The 19,182-nt window shown below is 36.2% G+C and overlaps 1 protein-coding gene across 1 annotated transcript; it reads left to right on the top strand.

The window, feature by feature from the left end:
• Positions 1-292: 292 nt before the first annotated feature.
• On the top strand, positions 293-18,005 carry LOC139126388 (signal recognition particle receptor subunit alpha-like). Its single transcript, XM_070692454.1, has 14 exons — positions 293-466; positions 2,850-2,933; positions 3,435-3,635; positions 4,748-4,859; positions 6,228-6,360; positions 6,874-7,054; positions 12,777-12,883; positions 13,264-13,379; positions 13,719-13,805; positions 14,242-14,414; positions 14,853-15,066; positions 15,319-15,404; positions 16,026-16,202; positions 16,634-18,005. The coding sequence occupies exons 1-14, from the start codon at positions 350-352 to the stop codon at positions 16,760-16,762; spliced, it is 1,917 nt and encodes a 638-aa protein (XP_070548555.1). The 5' UTR covers positions 293-349; the 3' UTR covers positions 16,763-18,005.
• Positions 18,006-19,182: the final 1,177 nt, after the last annotated feature.

Below are 19,182 nucleotides of genomic sequence, written 5' to 3'. Positions count from 1 at the left end.
TTTATCAGGTGGTTTTAACCAATCACATGATTGGAAAAGCCCTCCTATCACGTGAACATGTATAATTATGTGATAGACCGATAAACAGTTCAAAGGTTTCACCTTCAACCCCCACCGAAAGAAAAATGGAAATGCTTCAATTATTGTTATTTCCATATAACGATAATCTTATTGTGATGTTTTCTACACACAAAAAATATTGATTTTCGTAATCAAAATTGACGCGAATCTTGGCATCCTGTACCTTTGCGAGTATAAAGAAACAAGGACGCGCGCATGCGCATGTAATTTGAAGCGGAAAAGATCATAGATACTGAGATAGGGGAAATCACTAAACCAGCGTTCCGAAATGTTGGATTTATTTACAATTTTTAGCAAGGGAGGGATCGTATTATGGTACTTTCAGGGTACATGTGAGGCTTTAGGCCCCCCTGTCAATGCACTTATCAAAAGTGTCATTTTGCAGGTGAGTTTCGCATCAATTTACATGTAAGTATAAAGACTTCTGTTCGGTTCAGAACCATATGTTACCTACGGTGTTGTGCAATGTCAATGTTGATAAGCGGACCAGCTTCCGGTCTTCACGAAAACCGCTAATTTCTGATGTCCCCGACGTTTTATGGGATGAAGGAATGTTGTTTGTAATTTATAAAAGCTGTTAAAGTTATCAGTGGACAGAAAGTGTATTCAAGTAAACCATGAACTTGTAGGTAGCGTTTCTGTTTGATCATGGAGGTAGAAGGAGAGAACTACCTCCATGGTTTGATGAAATGGTCGCAGCTGACAGCGTGTTCTCCTGTAGAAAATCAGAGATGGTAAAATCATGGATGTACAACAATAGATTTGTACATCCATGGTAAAACAGACCCATCATGCTTGAGTAATGTACAGACTTTATCAACACTGACAACAGGGTGGAAGTTCAGTAGATGACTTTGTGTGATTTATGCCATGTATATATGATCAGATGTGCAATGTGTTCAGTTAGGCCATGGAGGTAGTAGAGACTACCTCCATGGTTCAGTAAGGCGTTCTGAATGGTTCACCCATAGTTTGAAAGAAACACATAATAAAATCCCATGCCCACATTGTGGATCTGAATGGTCATGACGTGGAATGGCAACCACTTTATAACCATGAAAGTAAAATGTAACTTGCGTGGCATGAAAAACAGCAAAGAATGTCATTGACTTTAAATATTTGTGAAAAATATCGCCAACTATTTTGTAGGTTCTATTAACATAATACCAATGACTTGACAAACAACACACACAAAGGTACAAGCAGGCTGACAGCAATAACTTTTTATCATCAATGGTGTCATAAAGCCCTATGAAATCTCACAGATCTGGTAGTATCAACATTTGCTTGATGGTTTCATGCAAATATTTTGCCGACCCTTGTCAAGATTCCAGACAAGTGGATGCAAATTTTCTGTTACAGGTAAAAACAGCTTTACTTCGAGGCCTTGGGGTAAATTTTCTACAATACGATAGCTTGGATAATTGTAGCTGTGGGTCCATAGCTGTGGTGGTTACAGACAGAATTCCTACCTTTTACGGGCTGGTTGTGACTTTTACGACTTTTAACCCCACCACAGGTTAAAAGTCGTAAAAGTGAAAACCAGCTCATAAAAGGTAGGAATCCCATCTGAAAAACACCACGGCTATGGACCCACAGCTTGGATAATTGTTGCTTTCCATTACCTATGTTGTCTGCTTTAAATAACTCATTCTTTCTTATCAACTATTGATTAATGATCAACATCATCAAGTAACTAGGTGCCATACCTCAAGAAAAGACGAGAATTACCCCATAATGAACACTTTCTATTACGACAGTAAAACCAGGGGTCATAATCACAATTTGTGTGTCGGGTCAATCAGATCCTGTAATTTCACCACAGACTGTCAAGCAGGTTACTACAGTGTGTCCATAATCAAACCTTAGTCTAAACAGTAGAAACAAGACTGCCTATGGTAGAACAGATGAAATATTATATGTACAGATTGGTTACCAAGAGCATAATCTCTTTCATGACCACACTTGAATGCAACCTTGTGTACCTGTTAAATTTAACTAAGGTAGAACACCACTTTTGAAATATCTCCCAAGTCACATATCCCATTCATAAAGGCATATTTTTTTTCCTATAGATACATGTACCTTGAAATAATTTCCCAAATGTACATGTTTAATACACCAAAAAAAGATAGAGCAAGCCTACATATTCAGGATTCATTTTGTCTTAGGAATTTTGAAGCTCATTTCATGGATATTTTCTGTGGCAGTTTCAAAGTTGAATTTATAAGCAGTCAATGCAAGCCATATGTCTGCAGAGCAACATTACAGTAAAACTGAACGATAGATGAACAAAACACCTTAGAGAATGTAGAGTTGATCACAGTGACTGAGACCAAAAGGGTGAGGTGTTTGAGCAGTCTGACTACAACAAAATCTACTGTTACTGGAGTTGTGTTGGTGCAATGACACCTGTGTAGTATGTAGTCTGAATGTATACATGTACATCTGCAGTAAGGGATGGGGACAAAATACAAATACTACAGCAGCCTTTTATATGAGTCTACTGAACACATCACATGCCTTCAAGTGTGTCAGTCCTGTTTTCCAATAGTACCGGTATTATAGATCGGCCTGTCCTATGAAATAGATGAGAATGTCCTGTGTTGATGAAAGACATGGTGCACAAAGCCATTGTCACGACAAACATGCAGTGATTATTGATACATTACAGCCTAGGCCACCTTGTCCTCAACATGTCCTATACATGCCACTGATTGGCTATAAAGATACACTCATTTATACATATCATACTTTTCTTCTTACAGGAGAGGGGTGGAAGCAACACATACAACCACCAAGCCTTGACTCTAAAATATAAATTAGACAATGAGTTTGAGTTGGTTTTTGTGGTAAGTTGGAACGTAATCACATTATTTTCTCAGTTTTTGACGATGTTCAATCATAGTCAACATAAATTGAAATTGAAATCATCTTATGCAAGTCCTGTTTGCGATGTTACAAACTGGGAAAAGAAGGAAACCCACAACCTTCTACTTGCAGTACTATTATTATAAAATGAAATTTTTCTTTCCAGTGTTTTCACCTGTTCATCCCAATTCCCTGTAAACAGGTCCGCAATCACAATTGACAACCAAAACATTTTCCTGGTTTCAAACACAAAATTAACATGGACAATCAGTGGTGATGAGATCGGTGAGAGGGTACTTTTTGTCCATTGAATGTAGTAATAGCAGATAGCAAACTCAGGTCTGTACAGTTCCCATCCTATCACCATTCTAGTATCACCTGTATGCTACCCCTTCCATTTGTTCATCTTTACCCACAGTGCATTGCGTTTTGTCTCAAGATTTATCCAATACCAAAGCATTGATCCTTTGATTTTTCTGCAGGTTGCGTATCAAAAGATTTTGACATTGTCATATGTTGACAAGTTCATCGACGATGTCCATCAAGAATTCCGGGATAAATACAAGGATGACTTGAAAGAAAGGAATGTCAGTCGATCATATGACTGTTTTACAGAGATTTTTCAGAAGATGTTGAAAGCAGCTGAAGAATCTAGAAAAGTAGAAGCTAAAAAACCAAAACAGGTTTGTTGATATGGTTATTCTCACATCGTACGGAGCATACAATGTATACGCAATTTTCATGTTATTTTCGTTTTGAAAATCTGGTAGACAGTTTACAGTACTTCAAGTTGACTTCATTTCTATCAATGTAACCAACTGTGTTTGGAATAATGTAAGAAATGACTATACACAGAGGTTTCTCATATGACTGATTGTTAAAAAAACAAGATACATGTTGTTTGCACTTGTATATCGCACAACTACGGTACTTCACAAAGTCAATAGGACAAAATGGCACAGAGGCTGTAGACATTCTACAGACTTACTAGTTTACAGTTCATGTTCTTTGATTCAAGTGTTTACATGTACATTTTCAAAACTCCCCTCTAGTCTAGATAGACTGACCTAGTTCATATAAGCGTGTCATGTAATCAGTGCTGTATATTTTGATCACAGATATACTCCGGTGTTGCAGCCAGGATATTTAAACCAGAGGACACTGTGCCCCACTACTGTTTATTTTGGGGGACATTTTACACATTTTGGAGACAACATTGTCAGTTGTCAATCAAATTTTTATTTTATTATAAAATTCATTTCACAAAATAAAACAAAATTCAAGCAGGGGGTGGGGGGTGGGGGTCCGTCGTTATACTTTTAATTTCAGGCAATTGTAACAGTACGATATCTGCCTTCAATCATAGTTAAGTTGGACTACAACCAAGTGCAGTGTTTTAGTTACTTTTAATCATAGCTTCAAAAGTACGTAAATAGAAGCCTCAAAATAATGCAAAACAAAGGCCATCGTCAGTAACCCATATTACTTGCAGACTACACCCATTGAACTCTGTCGATACATAAGTGACCCAAGATGGGCGAGGATGTGGGATAAAGGGTTTTGTTTTGGGGACATTGTCGCAAGGTTGCATCCTGGCTGCAACACTGATACTCACTGCAAAGATAACAAGAACACAATGGTGATACGGTATATCAAATATACAAACAAGAAACTGTTATACTGCTCTGTAGCATAGCCTATGCAGCAATAAGTAACTGCTAGTTCTTGTGATTTGGAGAATAATAAGTGTGACTTCTGTGTTCATTGTTAACATGTACCTGACATTATCTTTCAGATGAGAACTTTTCAAGAATCTGAGAAGTCCAAAAAGAAAGTGTCTTCGATGATCATTGATCCCAAGAAAGATGAGAAGGTGAAAGAAAAGGAAAATAAAAATAAGAAAAATGGTAAGTGGCATGGAATCATTCATGATTGAACAAGTGTGTGAGACATGACAGTAACCATAGAAACAGTAACCATAGAAATAGTGACCAACAACCAGAGGATTCTTGAAGCAACCCCCCTCAATTGCATTGCACACATTTTCAGCTGAGCATTTTTGTTGAATCACTGTATGAATTGTCTTTACAACATATACCCAGGTCCCTATGGAGAAAATTCAGGAGTGAATAGTTGGACTAAATATATATGAATTTGAAGATGTTATTGTATATTATGATAGTAACATAGTAACAGACAGAAATCAGAGGACTGTTTTCTTTAGGGAATTCTTTTTCACAAGTGTAGTAGAATATTGTCTGTTTTGCTCACATTTTCATCTATGAGTTAGGATATCAGAATTTGTCTTCACAACAATGGATAAATTTGGAGTGAATTATTTAATTGAATATACATATATTCAAACGTATTATTTGTGAAATCACAGTCCTGTATACCTTGAACTCTGTGTATCAGTAAAATACGAAAAATGCTTTTACAAACAGTAGGTAAAATATTATGCAGTTTTAAAGCACCTGCACTAACCATCTGGTACAGTAATTTACCACTGCTGTAATTCAATAATACTAGTAAGAGAAATAGTTCTTTTGTCCTTAAATAGGATTGCATTCATTTATCAAGGTCAAACTCATCATATGTCATTCTGGCAATGTTTATCAGCTTTCTGTCAATAACAAAAGTCCTGTTGTATGTATGGCATCTATTTGTGTCAGTGAAATACAGTTTTGCTTGCCCATACAATTATGAGTAGGAAATGTATCAGACTATTTTTTCCATTATCAAATGGTTCAGTTATCTAGTGTAAAAACATTTGACATCAGTTGATTTTTGCAGGTAAAGGGCGTGTAACTCTTCTTACTTTTGATGAATTTTTCACTGTTTTTGTTTGTAGTGTCGAATACGGTTTCTTGCTCTACTCTCCAAAGCATGTTGAAATACACAGTACTCAGCTTGTCAATACAGCCAGTACATGTGTGAACTGTGAACTGTCAACTGCATTGTTACTGTTCAAATGTGAATTCAGGTCTCGACTCTGGACTAGAATTCAAACATACATCTTACACATACATAAACTGTTGTTGCAAGTTGAACCGTAGGTGGTTTATCATAATTTTGGGAGTAAAGCAAGAATTTACAATGGACACATTACAAAAAAAACAGCAAAAAATCATCAAAAATCACAGCTACTGGTCCTTTTCAAATATGAATAAATATGTTTATCTCTAAATTGTGTAAGGTTTCTATATCAGAATTAGTAGTTTTTGTATAGATGGATATTAACTCTGTTAATAAAATTTTTTGTTTCTTTTACATAGCTGCAAAAATCGACACTAAGATGTCAGCTCCAGTTGCCAATGGCAACAAGAATAGTGATGGTTCCCTGAATGAAGAAGAGATCTTGAGGAACCGGGAGAAGTTATTCAATAAAATGAAAGGCAAGAAAAGCAGGTGAGTTACAAGGTTAATATTTACAGCTTTGATATCATTGCACGAAAATGCAGCTTGGTGTAATACAAGCAGAGAGGAGAATTTGTGTCAAAGGAAAACCAATGTTTAGTGTCAGGACTGTGCTTGGGCATACAGTGAAATGTACACCCAACTTCAGCCTTAAAGATACAAAATTAATGTATTTATTGATTAAACAAAGTGTCTTGTATTAGATGAGTGTGCTTCTACCAGCAGATTTCATGTATTAACAGTAGTACAGTGTTACTGATTACAATAGCGTTCATGGACAGTCATTGTTCTACTCGGATGGTATGACCTTTTCGCGGTTATCCTTGGAAAGGAAGATGTCATTTAAATGACTATATTTATTGATTATAGAGACCATTACCCTTTACCGTCACATTTCTCATCACAAATTACAACCATGATATAGTCAGCTTCGCCTCCCACTTATAATTGAAAACGCTGGACATCCAATGTACATTTGACCTTTCTTAATTTTCCAATTTTCAGTAAGAGTGCCCCAGAATCCAAGAACACAAAAGAACCAAAGAAGAGAGAGAAACAAGCTCGTGTTTGGTCTCACGGTGGCACATCTAAGGATGCCAAGACTTTGGATTTCAGTGATAGCAAAGATCAGGATGCTGCTACCATAGCAACCAATGGAGTCAATGATGCTGACATACAGGATGCTGTAAGTTACAGATGAAATTGCTATCAGTCAAAAAATTTTGATGAGATGCATTTATCAGGTGCATTTGAAGGATAAAATGTACACACAATAACAAAGTAAACCTATCTCGTATTTTTGAGGCATTGTACAAATAATTATGAATACTCTATCAACAATGACAAATGTATTCTTCCAGTATGAACTGACAAAGTGGCAAGTAGGCAATCCCCATCCACAGTGTCAGTAGAGATCATGCAACAGCTAAAACAACATTTTTTTGACAGAGTATTTCCCTGGTGTCGGATTTCAATGCTTACACAGCTGTGAAATCTAGCAGAAATTCAAGATTTTTGGCTTTGTGTCAGCACTTGTTGACATCAGTGTTTGTATATCAGTAAAGAACCTCTTTTAGTTTCCAATTACAAACATATCATATGTACATGTACACTGTGTTTGTAAGTAGCCTTGCCCTGATAAGTTTGTTACTGTAAAGGTTAACAACCACTGTGCTCACTTCTTGCCGTGATCACTGTAAACGGCATTTTCACAATTGAGTGTACAAAGTAGGGGTCAAAAATGGCCAAATTTCAACCTCATTGTTTTACTGTGAAAACCTTACCAGGACTTAGGTACATATGCCACATATATAGTGCAGAAATGGTTTCGCACAAACTGTCTTAGTTCCATAATAAACAGGCCTTCTTTATCGTACCCTTACATGGGGTACGGACACTACACAATTTAGAAAATTAAGAAAAGATTTTGCACCATTGCAAAATTTAGGGGAGAATATACAATACTTTTACCAAATGCAAATCAATACAGTTAGCCTTACATCATAAAATGACTTTTGTAGAGAATCTTTGAATTCCACCGGGTGTATACAATGTTGTCCTTCATACCAAAACAAAGGAAACACTTTATTTTTGAAAGAACAACGAACACATTTCAATTATTGCTTAATAATCTTCCACAGTGAATCCCAAAACTTAAAATGATAATTGGCAGCATGCATAGCTATGATATATAGCATCATTTCATATGTTAGTCCATGTTGGAAAGACTCATCAAAATATTTCATAAAGTATGTACAAGGGGTACGGACACTACAACACCAGCCCAAAGCAAACCTGTACTGAAGCTGATCATTTACATTTAGTGTAGAAATAATAGCTGATTAATTGATGAAGAAACATGGTTTTCTTTCCATTTTGCCTTATCCTGTAAACTTTTAACCACAGTGTAATTAATTGAAGATATTATTAAACTATATTTATGGTTCATGGTTTAATGTTATTCAGAGAACAACACTCAAATATAAATTTAGCATCAACAATAAGAACAAATTGAAAACTTTTAAGTTTTTTGATAAAACAGTAAAATCATCAAGCTATAAAATTTCTAATATTAACCCTACTCACTGATTAATAGTTGTATTTAACTAATTTGTGGGGTGGGGTACGGACACTACACAACATGCATTAAAATTGTTTTCTACTAAAGTTAAGTCTGAACTAAAATTCATTGAACAAAAAATGGCAATGCTTGTACATGTGTGTTGACAAGCCAAATACTGGTCAATATGACATGCTACTGGAAGAAAAGACAACTGTTTTTAAAGACAGATCAATAATTTTGAAAAAGGTCAAGTTGCAACATAACAGTTGTATCAGTGGACCTGTCAAGATAACATTTTATCAACAAACTGCTTGATGTAGAAATATGTCATTTTAGTACTTGAAATAATGAAATTTACTCTTCATGAGATGAAGTGTCTCTTGTCAATGTCATGTGTAGAGAAACAAAATTGTTTTACCGTATCTTACATAGTCAACTGAAGGAAACCAACCCAACACACAACTGATTCACTAGATTCAATGAACAATCAATTCATATATTCTCATCTATCGCATAAGCTTTGATATTTGGTATACAGATGACTTAGGATATACTTAGATAATTTCATACAGCTTCAGGAAAAATAATAAATTTGTGTTTTGGAGGCAATTTTTTGCAAATTTTAGTTAAAAAATCTAAAGACACAAACTAAGCCAACATATTTCTTCAAACTTGGAAGTGGGGGGGGGGGAACATGGCCGTAATTTTGTATTTTTGGAGCTAATCTTTAGTCTGCGACCTGAAATAACCTATACCAATCCCAGATATCTTTTAAGACAGTTTTGTAACTGTGAAAACAATGTAGTCATATCTGGTATCAGTTTGTAGTGAAAGTTGACCAAGAAAACAAATCTGAGGTTATTTATGACACATGTACGGTATAATATAGTGGATCAACTCTAGCTAATATTTCGTTGAGGGATACCCAAACACTGATAAGAGATTTGTATCCACAAGAATGCCATGTGGCAAGATGCACTCTACTGTGAATACAGACTCCAGTACCAGTACATGTCATTTTTACATTGAGTAGTTTATGTCAGCCCTGGGCCAGCCCAGGTTTTGAGTCAACTCAATATTGTCAATATGGACACTCTAGGTCAGGCCAGAATCGGTCTAGTTTCGGCTGGGCAATAGGGAATCCAGTACTGCCTCAAATTTGGATCATGTCTGGACCAAGATGATGCCCAACTGAACCTAAAAGTTTTCGCTCCAGTCTTTATCATTCCATGTTCTCAACACAATATCTTCCCACCAGGTTTTGCTCCACAAGTGGGACCACATCATCTGATTAACATTACTTAAAAGAAAGGCATTAGTTAACAAAGACATCAGAAACACTGTGCACTGGTTACATGCATTTCTGTACAATCTGCAAGTCCAATTCTGTCTCATAAAGTTCATGAAACCAATACTGGAGATGTCTCTGCAGTTCAAGTGTCATTTAGTAGTTAGATTAATTCTTTTTGGCAAAACTAGGCTAGTCCTGTAAAATGTGAAGGTGAACCAAATTTTTCCCCACAGAGGATTATTGTAACCTTGCCCAGGTCCGACCTAAATTTTGTGAATGTGAACATACGGTAGTATCTGTCTTAGTCCAATCATTGTGTTTTATATAAACATACAGACAGTTGACAGGCCATTTGTTGATTAAGTAAATCATCACAGTATGGAGGGTAGCGCAGTGCAACTCATAAACATGATTAAGAACATGAGCAATTTAGGATGATGTCAGGTCACTCCACACAAACAGAGTAAACAACAAATTTGACTACCTAACTCTCTGACACAATATAAATTTGTTCCTTCAAAGGTGTGAATTTATCATAGATCATTGAACAAATGACCGGTGTTTTTCTGCTTTTGATTACAACTTTCAGCTTTTTGTGGACAATCATGTTGACTTCCAATATATTTGCGTACAATAATTGTCAAATTATAGTTATACATTTTATCTGAAACCAATAAATATTCACATTTTGTGTTACACATACTACTCACACAACTGGGAAATAATTGAAATTTTTTTTGACTGACGTCCAACATTTGATATCATTGAAGCTGTTGGTAGTCTCATTCTTATCAGTTTAGTTGGTGTGTATATTGCACCTTATATTCCGACTTTGTCTGTGTATTACTTTAAAGGCATGCGCTGGCACCAGATTGTCTCATCAGAAAATTTACCCACCAGATTACAATTTCAATGGAAAACAAAAGGCTATCACACCTCCATAATCCTCTTACAGACTAGAACAAAGGCGATCCCAGGGATCACGAGCAATGCCTTTAATTTGATATCCAAACATTTCAAGTTTGGGCCACCAAATTTTTACTGTTGATCTTCAAAATTGAAAATTGGTCATTAAAACAGACTACTGTCTAAACATTGAAAATTAAACCCTTTTGCAAATACAAATAGCACTTTTGTTTGCAAGTGAAAAACAGGAAACAGAAACATGTACTTCGTTTTTTTTTTTTTAGATGCGAGCAACGCTATTTTTTATATTTATGCAAGAATCATTATTATCACTAGTGCTATTAATATTAATTGAGGTTTTGCCAGCTGATTCAAACCTATCATTTGATTTCTCTTAAATATCACAGCACAGTTATTTCAGATGCTAGGCCAGTTGTTGAAATGTCTATTTCGAGGGGTTTTAGCTAACTGACTGCTATGCTAGGTGAATTACCGTAGTGTTGTAGATAATGTGAGCTCAAGCCTCAAAAAGTAATGCATCACATTTAATGACACTTACTATACTGGCACATGTTGTTGATATAGAGATGTACTTGCACTGAAAGGCATTGAGCAGCATCAAGTTATCGCTATTTGGCATATTTAATGAATGATCATCTCAGGAACCCCTTGTCTAATAAACATTGATGTTTCAAGACTTTTTATCCAATCGCCTGATTGTATAAGAGTCCACCTTATGTCAGAGACAGACAGCAAAGAAACTAAAGTATAGGCCCTGATGGCAGTTTTCTACGTTGGCTATTGATTAATATCTGTGTACTGGTATATAGGGGTGGGGTTGGGGGGTGTCGGTAAGTATGAGCCGAAATTAAACATTTCTTCTGCCATTAGAATAGGACCTGTGCACTCACTATATCTGGTAGTATACTATGTACATCTTCCATACCATCCATGTATATTGTAGCTACAAGGTCATTGGCACTATTTTTTATCCAGGGCAAAATTCCTGTACAAAAACGTAGTGTATATTGTGTTGACCCCAAAATTACCTTATTGAATCCATCTGTCAATTGAAATTACATTTTAGTGTTTGACTTTACACTGATTATACATGGTTACATTATAATTAAACCACTCAGCAGTGTACTAAGGGTATATCAAACCTTTTACTTCAGTAAAATCCAAATCAGTGTAATCCACTGGAAAAGGGGTACGGACACTACATTTTGCCTATAATTCATATATATATTTTTTTAATGGTGATTGTCTAAGATGAATACATATATCATTCATCTATACCAAGTACTACAATATGTATTTTACCTTTGTTTGCTGAAAGCCTAATATAGGTGTGTAATTAATGGTGGGGTACGGACACTACATAAATTTCCGGAAAATTTACGCTGAGTCTTTGGCAAATTCTTGAAAATAAACAGATGGATGCTTATGACAGTAGAGTTTATTACAGTACTTAACAGATACCTGCAATGGATTTTAACAACATTTTACAAAATAACTATACATTAGAACCAAGTTATACACTGGTTAATTGTCCATAATGAAAAACGCAAAATCCGTAACGATGGGCTATTTTTGGATTTATTAATGGTATTAATCAATGGTGAATAGCATACCATGGCGTTACTTACTACTTGTATTAGACATCCTTAAGACCACACAGAAAGAAAAAACATGTACCTTTACTAGAGTTTACATTATGAAAACAGCATTTTCTTAAAGTTGAAAAATGCAGTGTACCTTCGTAACAGTCAATTTGACCATTTTCACACCACAAAAAATGCCATATCTTTGCCAAACATGGTCCGATTTTTGTAATTTTTGCTTTGATTTGCTCAGAAAATCTTACTCAAAAAGCTATCACAAGAGTAAATATATACTGTAAAATAGTTTTTTAGAATTTTTTCCGTAACACTCAAGAACAAAAGTTGGTACACTCAATTGTGAAAATGCCGCTAAGCAAACAATGAATTATGTTTGGTATTAAGCCTAAATTAAAGAAAAAATATAAACAGTGTCTATCCACTGTGAACAGTCTAGACCCAGGGATTTCAAATTAGGGCGTTTACCATGAAAAACTGTATCGAGAGTCATGGCTTTAACACATGATGTTTCTTGTGATGTGACTAGATGGAGTTTGTAGGCACCATGAAAGGAGAGCTGGACAACATTGATACTGAATCATCTGAAGATGAAGACGAAGAAGTTGAGGAAGAGGAAACAACTACTAAGAAGAAGTAAGTCTGTGCCTTCTTTACTTATTGATTTCATGTTGATAAACTCTGTTTATGAATGTACATGTATGTCCTGATCTAAAGTTACAATGCATGTACGGTATATGTGCTGGTGTGTGTTAGTATGTGGCTGTGTGTATGTATGTGTAATGGAGAGATGCATCCAAAAGGGTGATGTTGTGCAGGCATATGTATGCACACACTTTCAAAATACACAACTCAAAATTTTTTACATTAGTTTTTAGAAGTAGCAGTGTTTTTATCATTTTTCTGATCTGTATTGATAATTGTACATACATATACCAATAATCACCAGTCATGCCTTGCTTTCAGATTATGATTCACTGATATTAGCATTTTTCCGTTGAATATTGTCACTGCAGTACGTCAAGGTCTGGATTCGGTGTGTTCAGCATGTTCAAAGGTCTGGTTGGATCCAAGACGCTGACCAAGGAAGACGTAGCTCCTGCCCTTGACAAGATGAAAGATCATCTGATCGGTAAGAGTCCACTCGCACACCATATCAACTGTAGTGACACCAGGAGCCTGTTGCACTGCTGATAGAAATGTGCAGATAATATCCTCAAAGTCATGCACTGTATTTCTTTTGACAGTGTTTCTTTAGCACATCTAAATTGAATGAATACTAGTTTTCCCTCTCAGATAAATGAAGATTCTATACAGAACTTCTCATTACAAGTAATTTACAATAATTTATTTCATTGCGAGAAGTAATTTACAATAATTTATTTCCTTGCGATATCCAGAAATGGATGTATAAAGACAATTAACAATTCTGACACACTCATTGGTTGTTTCTTTTTTTACTTTTCTGCAGCAAAGAATGTAGCAGCTGATATTGCTGATAAACTGTGTGAGTCGGTTGCCACTAAACTGGAAGGCAAAGTCTTGGGAACATTTGACCGTGAGTAGATATCTGCAAACCTGTGTCAAAATTACAAAGAAATACCTGGCTTTCATAATACACTCATCAGTACTCATCAAAAATTATGTATGTGTGTTTTTGCTCGTAAAATCAGCAACATGAGTAACTTGTGGTATGCTTGAAAATCACAATATTGAAGACATGATAGGTGGATCCTGTTCATCCCAATGCCCTATCAACAGGACCATAATTATTATTCATAACACTGGATTTGGGCCAAACTATTATGGTAAAGGGGGTAAAGAAGAAATCAGTTATACTATTGCATCCGCTGTCATTCCTGAATTGTATTAAATCATGCTGTACACCTGTCTCAAATTGATGTAAATCTCTGAATCTAAATCAGCATTTTGCTACAAATGTCTGTCATTTCCATCATACTATTGTGACAGAGTCTCATGTTTTATTTCACCAGGTATTACATCCACTGTGAAGAACAGTCTCAATGAGTCATTGGTTCAAATCCTTTCTCCACGCAGACGTATTGATATCCTACGTGATGTTCTGGACACCAAGAATCAACACAGGCCGTACGTCATCACTTTCTGTGGTGTCAATGGTGTTGGCAAATCTACTAATCTGGCAAAGGTAAAACCCTTATACCCTCGATATATATCCACCATGGTTTTGTCCAAATTCATTGTTTTCAATGGTAATTGTGGACCTTGTTACAAGTAATCGGAGATTAGCAGGTTAAATGTTGGTAGAGTAGGATGTATTCTCTTCACAATTAAATGTCAGGGGTTGACATTCAAATATTTTCGATACAAAAGCAAATTACGTAAAACTTAGAGAGATATGTGAATTTTTCATACTGGTAAAAGAGTGAATGTTTAATGTTCATTAAACAAGACAGTAAAAGTTGTTCTTAATGAATGTCAAAATAAGTTTCATAAGCTGTAAACCAGTGCATCTGGGCTCAGAAACAAGGCAATAAGTTTTTCTCAGGCCCCATTGACAGAATTATGACTTGACAACAGCGCCCTCTAGTGACATTTAATACTTGCAAATCATTGTGTCCTGCAGATTTGTTTCTGGTTGGTTGAGAATGGTTTCCGTGTTCTGGTGGCTGCCTGCGATACATTCAGAGCTGGTGCAGTGGAACAGCTGAGAACCCACACTCGCAAGCTGAATGCATTACATCCACCAGATGCCCATGGCGGCATTCAGATGGTACAGCTCTATGAGAAAGGCTATGGTAAAGATGCCGCTGGTATTGCTATGGAAGCCATTAATTACGGTAAGGATCATTGTAATAATTGTAAAATTAAAGTTTTGTAATGTCTTACTAGCAAGGATTTGAGATAGTCATGGTGCTCCACTGGTAATTTCCATGAACACTTGACAGCATATTCTCAATCTTTCAGCCAAAGAACACAAACTGAGTTCTGCACAAACGTTTTGAAAATTATTTTTGAAGTTGTGTGTTCATTGCCAATGAGTAGATTACACTAAATTTTCATTTTCATTATTTGGAACCTTTGTCACACAGCTCGTGATTGTCGCATTGATGTTGTGTTGGTGGATACAGCTGGACGTATGCAGGACAATGAACCACTCATGAGATCATTATCCAAGGTAAGAAATCAAGGTCTTGATAGAACACCAACCAAGTGGTGGCAATACCCGAGTTGTTGCCTCTACCATGCTACCCTTATTGTCTTTGTGGTCCTTGCAGGATATCATTACATATACATATTATTATGTGTGCAAAGAAGGTGAAAATTTGATTGAACATTTACTGAAAATTAAATATGAAAATACTAAGGCAATGTGTGCTTCAACTTGAATAAATTCCAATGCCCAGTTACCAGTATTTCAATCACATGCCAGCATTTGGATCTCTGTAATCCATAATGCTGCTTCTTCTCAGTGGTCACAGTGTACATATTTAGACTAATACAAGTTGTGATTAATGTTTCATCCATTCAAGTACTCAGAATGGCGATGGTAATTGCTTGAAATATCCAAATAGCAGCCAATACTGCAGGTTGTTTTTACCATGAATTTGAAATATATTCAACCCATTCATGCACATCTGATGTAGAGCTGCAACTTTACAATAGAATTGTATCAGTCCATGGCAGTGAAAGGGGTTAAAGGTTTTAAGCAGAAAACAATTCAATCAGGCCAAGCAGGATTCTTGACAAGTGAGATACACTCAGTGATATTGCATTTATGGTGTTTGTTTCTTTACAGCTGATAAAAATCAACCAGCCAGACTTGGTGATGTTTGTAGGTGAGGCACTGGTTGGCAATGAAGCTGTGGATCAGTTAGTGAAATTCAACCAAGCCTTAGCTGATCATTCCAACATGGATAATCCACGACTCATTGATGGAATATTACTCACCAAGTTTGACACCATTGATGACAAGGTACAGTACATGGTCCAATATACACTATACCATGGAAGATGTGAGATGTGTGAATATTCCACATTGATAAGGCATCACTGCCATACAATTTTAATACCCAAAACAATGCTCATTAATACAATTTGCATAAATACCGGGTACACACCAATCCACCTTGCACCTTGCAGTACACGGTAGTCACAGAGAAATTTATAGTCACAGGGAGGAAATTTAGCATTTGGTAATTGACAATATATCTACTGTGAGAAACACCTTACTGAAGCAATTTTGTTGAAACTCTGACTTCGTACACACTTTTCAATCAATGTAAAGCAAAAAATATTTGTATCGTTTACATTTTTGTACAACGTTGTTTCCAGTGCCATGATGATTTCAAATGTACATCTGGGGCAGCGGTCAGCGCACTGAACATATTTTTGTTATCTCTTTAGGTTGGCGCTGCCATATCCATGACTTATACCACTGGACAGCCCATCGTCTTTGTCGGCACTGGTCAGACCTACCGTGATCTGAAAAACCTGAACGTGAAAGCAGTGGTCAATGCCTTGTTGAAAGCTTAGGTGTTTGAAACGCACAATGCAGATCAGTGACATCATCAATATTTATGAAATTTCTAACAAACAGCGTTTGAGATCAACTTCAAAGGGACATAGTTTTGATATTTTTATGGCTGTTTGATTCATGTGAGAAATTATTTGTTATTGACTCCGTTGAAATATTTATCAGTGTCAGCTGACTGAGAGGTTAGCTTGCTATTTGGCAGGCGTTACGATTGTGATAAATGCTCATAACATTGTTTTTAATATGTATCAGGAATGAGATGACGGAAATGTATTACACTACAACAGTTACACCTTATGAATGGTGGAGCATATTTCAATCACCAAATGACAAATAAATTCACACATAAACAACAAAAATTGTCAAAAGACTGGTGAATGTGTCCCATTTACACTGAAAACTAAACCAAGCATTTCTGAAGTATGTTCTTCTTTGACCTTTTAAAGAATTGTTACTTGTAACCCTTCCATGGACATTATCAAATGCATATTTGTTCACACTGACCTTGGGTCTCAGTTTCTGTATATTTTATTTGTTACTTATTTTAGTCTAAAGGTACTGGTATATGAATTATTGATAGTTCCTGGCAGAAAAGTTACAACCAGGTTATGGGCACAAAAACCAAACACTTCACATGAATTTCATGTCTTACATTCGCTATCAGCAGTACATGAACTCGTACAGGCAGTCAGGAAATGGTGTTCATCTGATTTTAGCAACGATTGTAAGCAAGTCATTTCAGACTGCACAGTAGAACTGATAATTGCCTGACGTCATACTGTGTGTCACAGCATTATCAAATTTTAACAGAAGTGCATCATGGTATATCAGACTTAATACATTTTTGAGGAAGTATACCTGTGGAGTCTCATTTCAAAAAAAAAATCTCACTCTACTCAGTCAAAAACTGAATGCTTATCTTTTATGAATAGACATCGAAAGTGTTGACATCAAATGTATAGCTGCTGTTCGAAAGGTATACATGCTAATGTAAGTGAGTTTATCAGGAGTTATGACACTGGGAAAAATTGGAAATTAAATGCATTTGAAGATGACGTACAATTTTCATTTGGGCTAGCCTGCGCAGGATATTGCCAGTGATTGGGTTACTGTGGCAGTGTCTGTGTTGATTTTACAAAATATCTGCTAATCTATCATCTGTCAAATCTGTAAAAAACCATTGAGAATGCAAAACTGACCTTTTAATTCGCTGATGAATAAAGAAATAAAATAATAATTTAACCCTGCTGTGGGATGTTTGTGACTTTGTACCGTCCTTGTCTTTGTTAATGAAATCCTTTCCTGTCAGATAAAGCTCATACTGCGGAGAATCTGATACATTTGGCTCAGTGCATCCGGAGCATATGGTATTTTTGTCTTGTCCCTTGCCAGAGTATTTTTGCCTTCAGATATTTTTGGCCTTTGCCCATATAGGCGAAGGCCAAAAATCAACGAAGGCAAAACATACCCTGGCCAGGAACTAGACTAACAGTATTTGCAATAGCATATAGTTCAAAAATTTCCAAGCACAGAGGAAGTTTCCTCCATTGTCCATACATGATTGGCCTGCAGGTCATGATAGGTATTATCAGACCTTTCAGAATTATTGTACATGTCAATACATTGAATGCTTACATTATAACAAATTGCATAGCAACCAGACTGAACAAAGTCTGGTGTTGTTGAGCTGTATTGATTGGGACAGCAGGTCTGGGTGTATATGTTGAACTGTCCTGTGAGGGCGCTGTCTCTACCGAAGGACACACACAATTTTAGCTGTTTGGAACTATATCATATATCAGGGACAAATGTAGAATACAAGACAATGAATACAACTTTTATTCCAGTCTGAACAGTTAGCAGATTGACAAGACCAAATTACAGGTCCTGGAGTGAACAAACCCGGCAGTCAATGATCAGGGAAAATGAAGGTTTTTGCCCTGGACTTCACTGTTCTTGCTTTTGGTCGTTGAACAGATCAGTGGATAATATGGCAAACATAGTGATACTTTGACAAGAAAAGCAAGACCAGCAGACAAAGCTGCAGAATCACTGGATTTTGTTGGGTATTGGTCCTTGGAGCATCAGTTTTGAAATGAATTTGCTGAAACAACAGAAAAAATGCAAACGTTAGGGCTGTGAAGGAGCAAAGAGCAAAAGGCGAGTGGAGCAATTTAAATTAAGAAGTACACACCATTCAGAGAAATGTGAAAGCTGACATATATTGCTCTATATGGGTAACTTCACGGTTTGCAGAGGATTGACATTTCGCCATGAATGCAAACATTTTGACATGTCCTTGGTCATAAGTGATACTAATCAACTTAAGAAATGAGCTATTGCACTAATCGACATCGTGATTGTCATCAGTTTCGCAGCAGACTGACAATTTCTTGTCCGTAAATTTAGCCACCAAATA

The sequence above is a fragment of the Ptychodera flava genome (genome assembly GCF_041260155.1).
Source record: "Ptychodera flava strain L36383 chromosome 3 unlocalized genomic scaffold, AS_Pfla_20210202 Scaffold_27__1_contigs__length_13241970_pilon, whole genome shotgun sequence".
In the NCBI taxonomy this organism is placed as follows: domain Eukaryota; kingdom Metazoa; phylum Hemichordata; class Enteropneusta; family Ptychoderidae; genus Ptychodera; species Ptychodera flava.
This window is presented reverse-complemented; position numbering and strand designations above follow the sequence as displayed.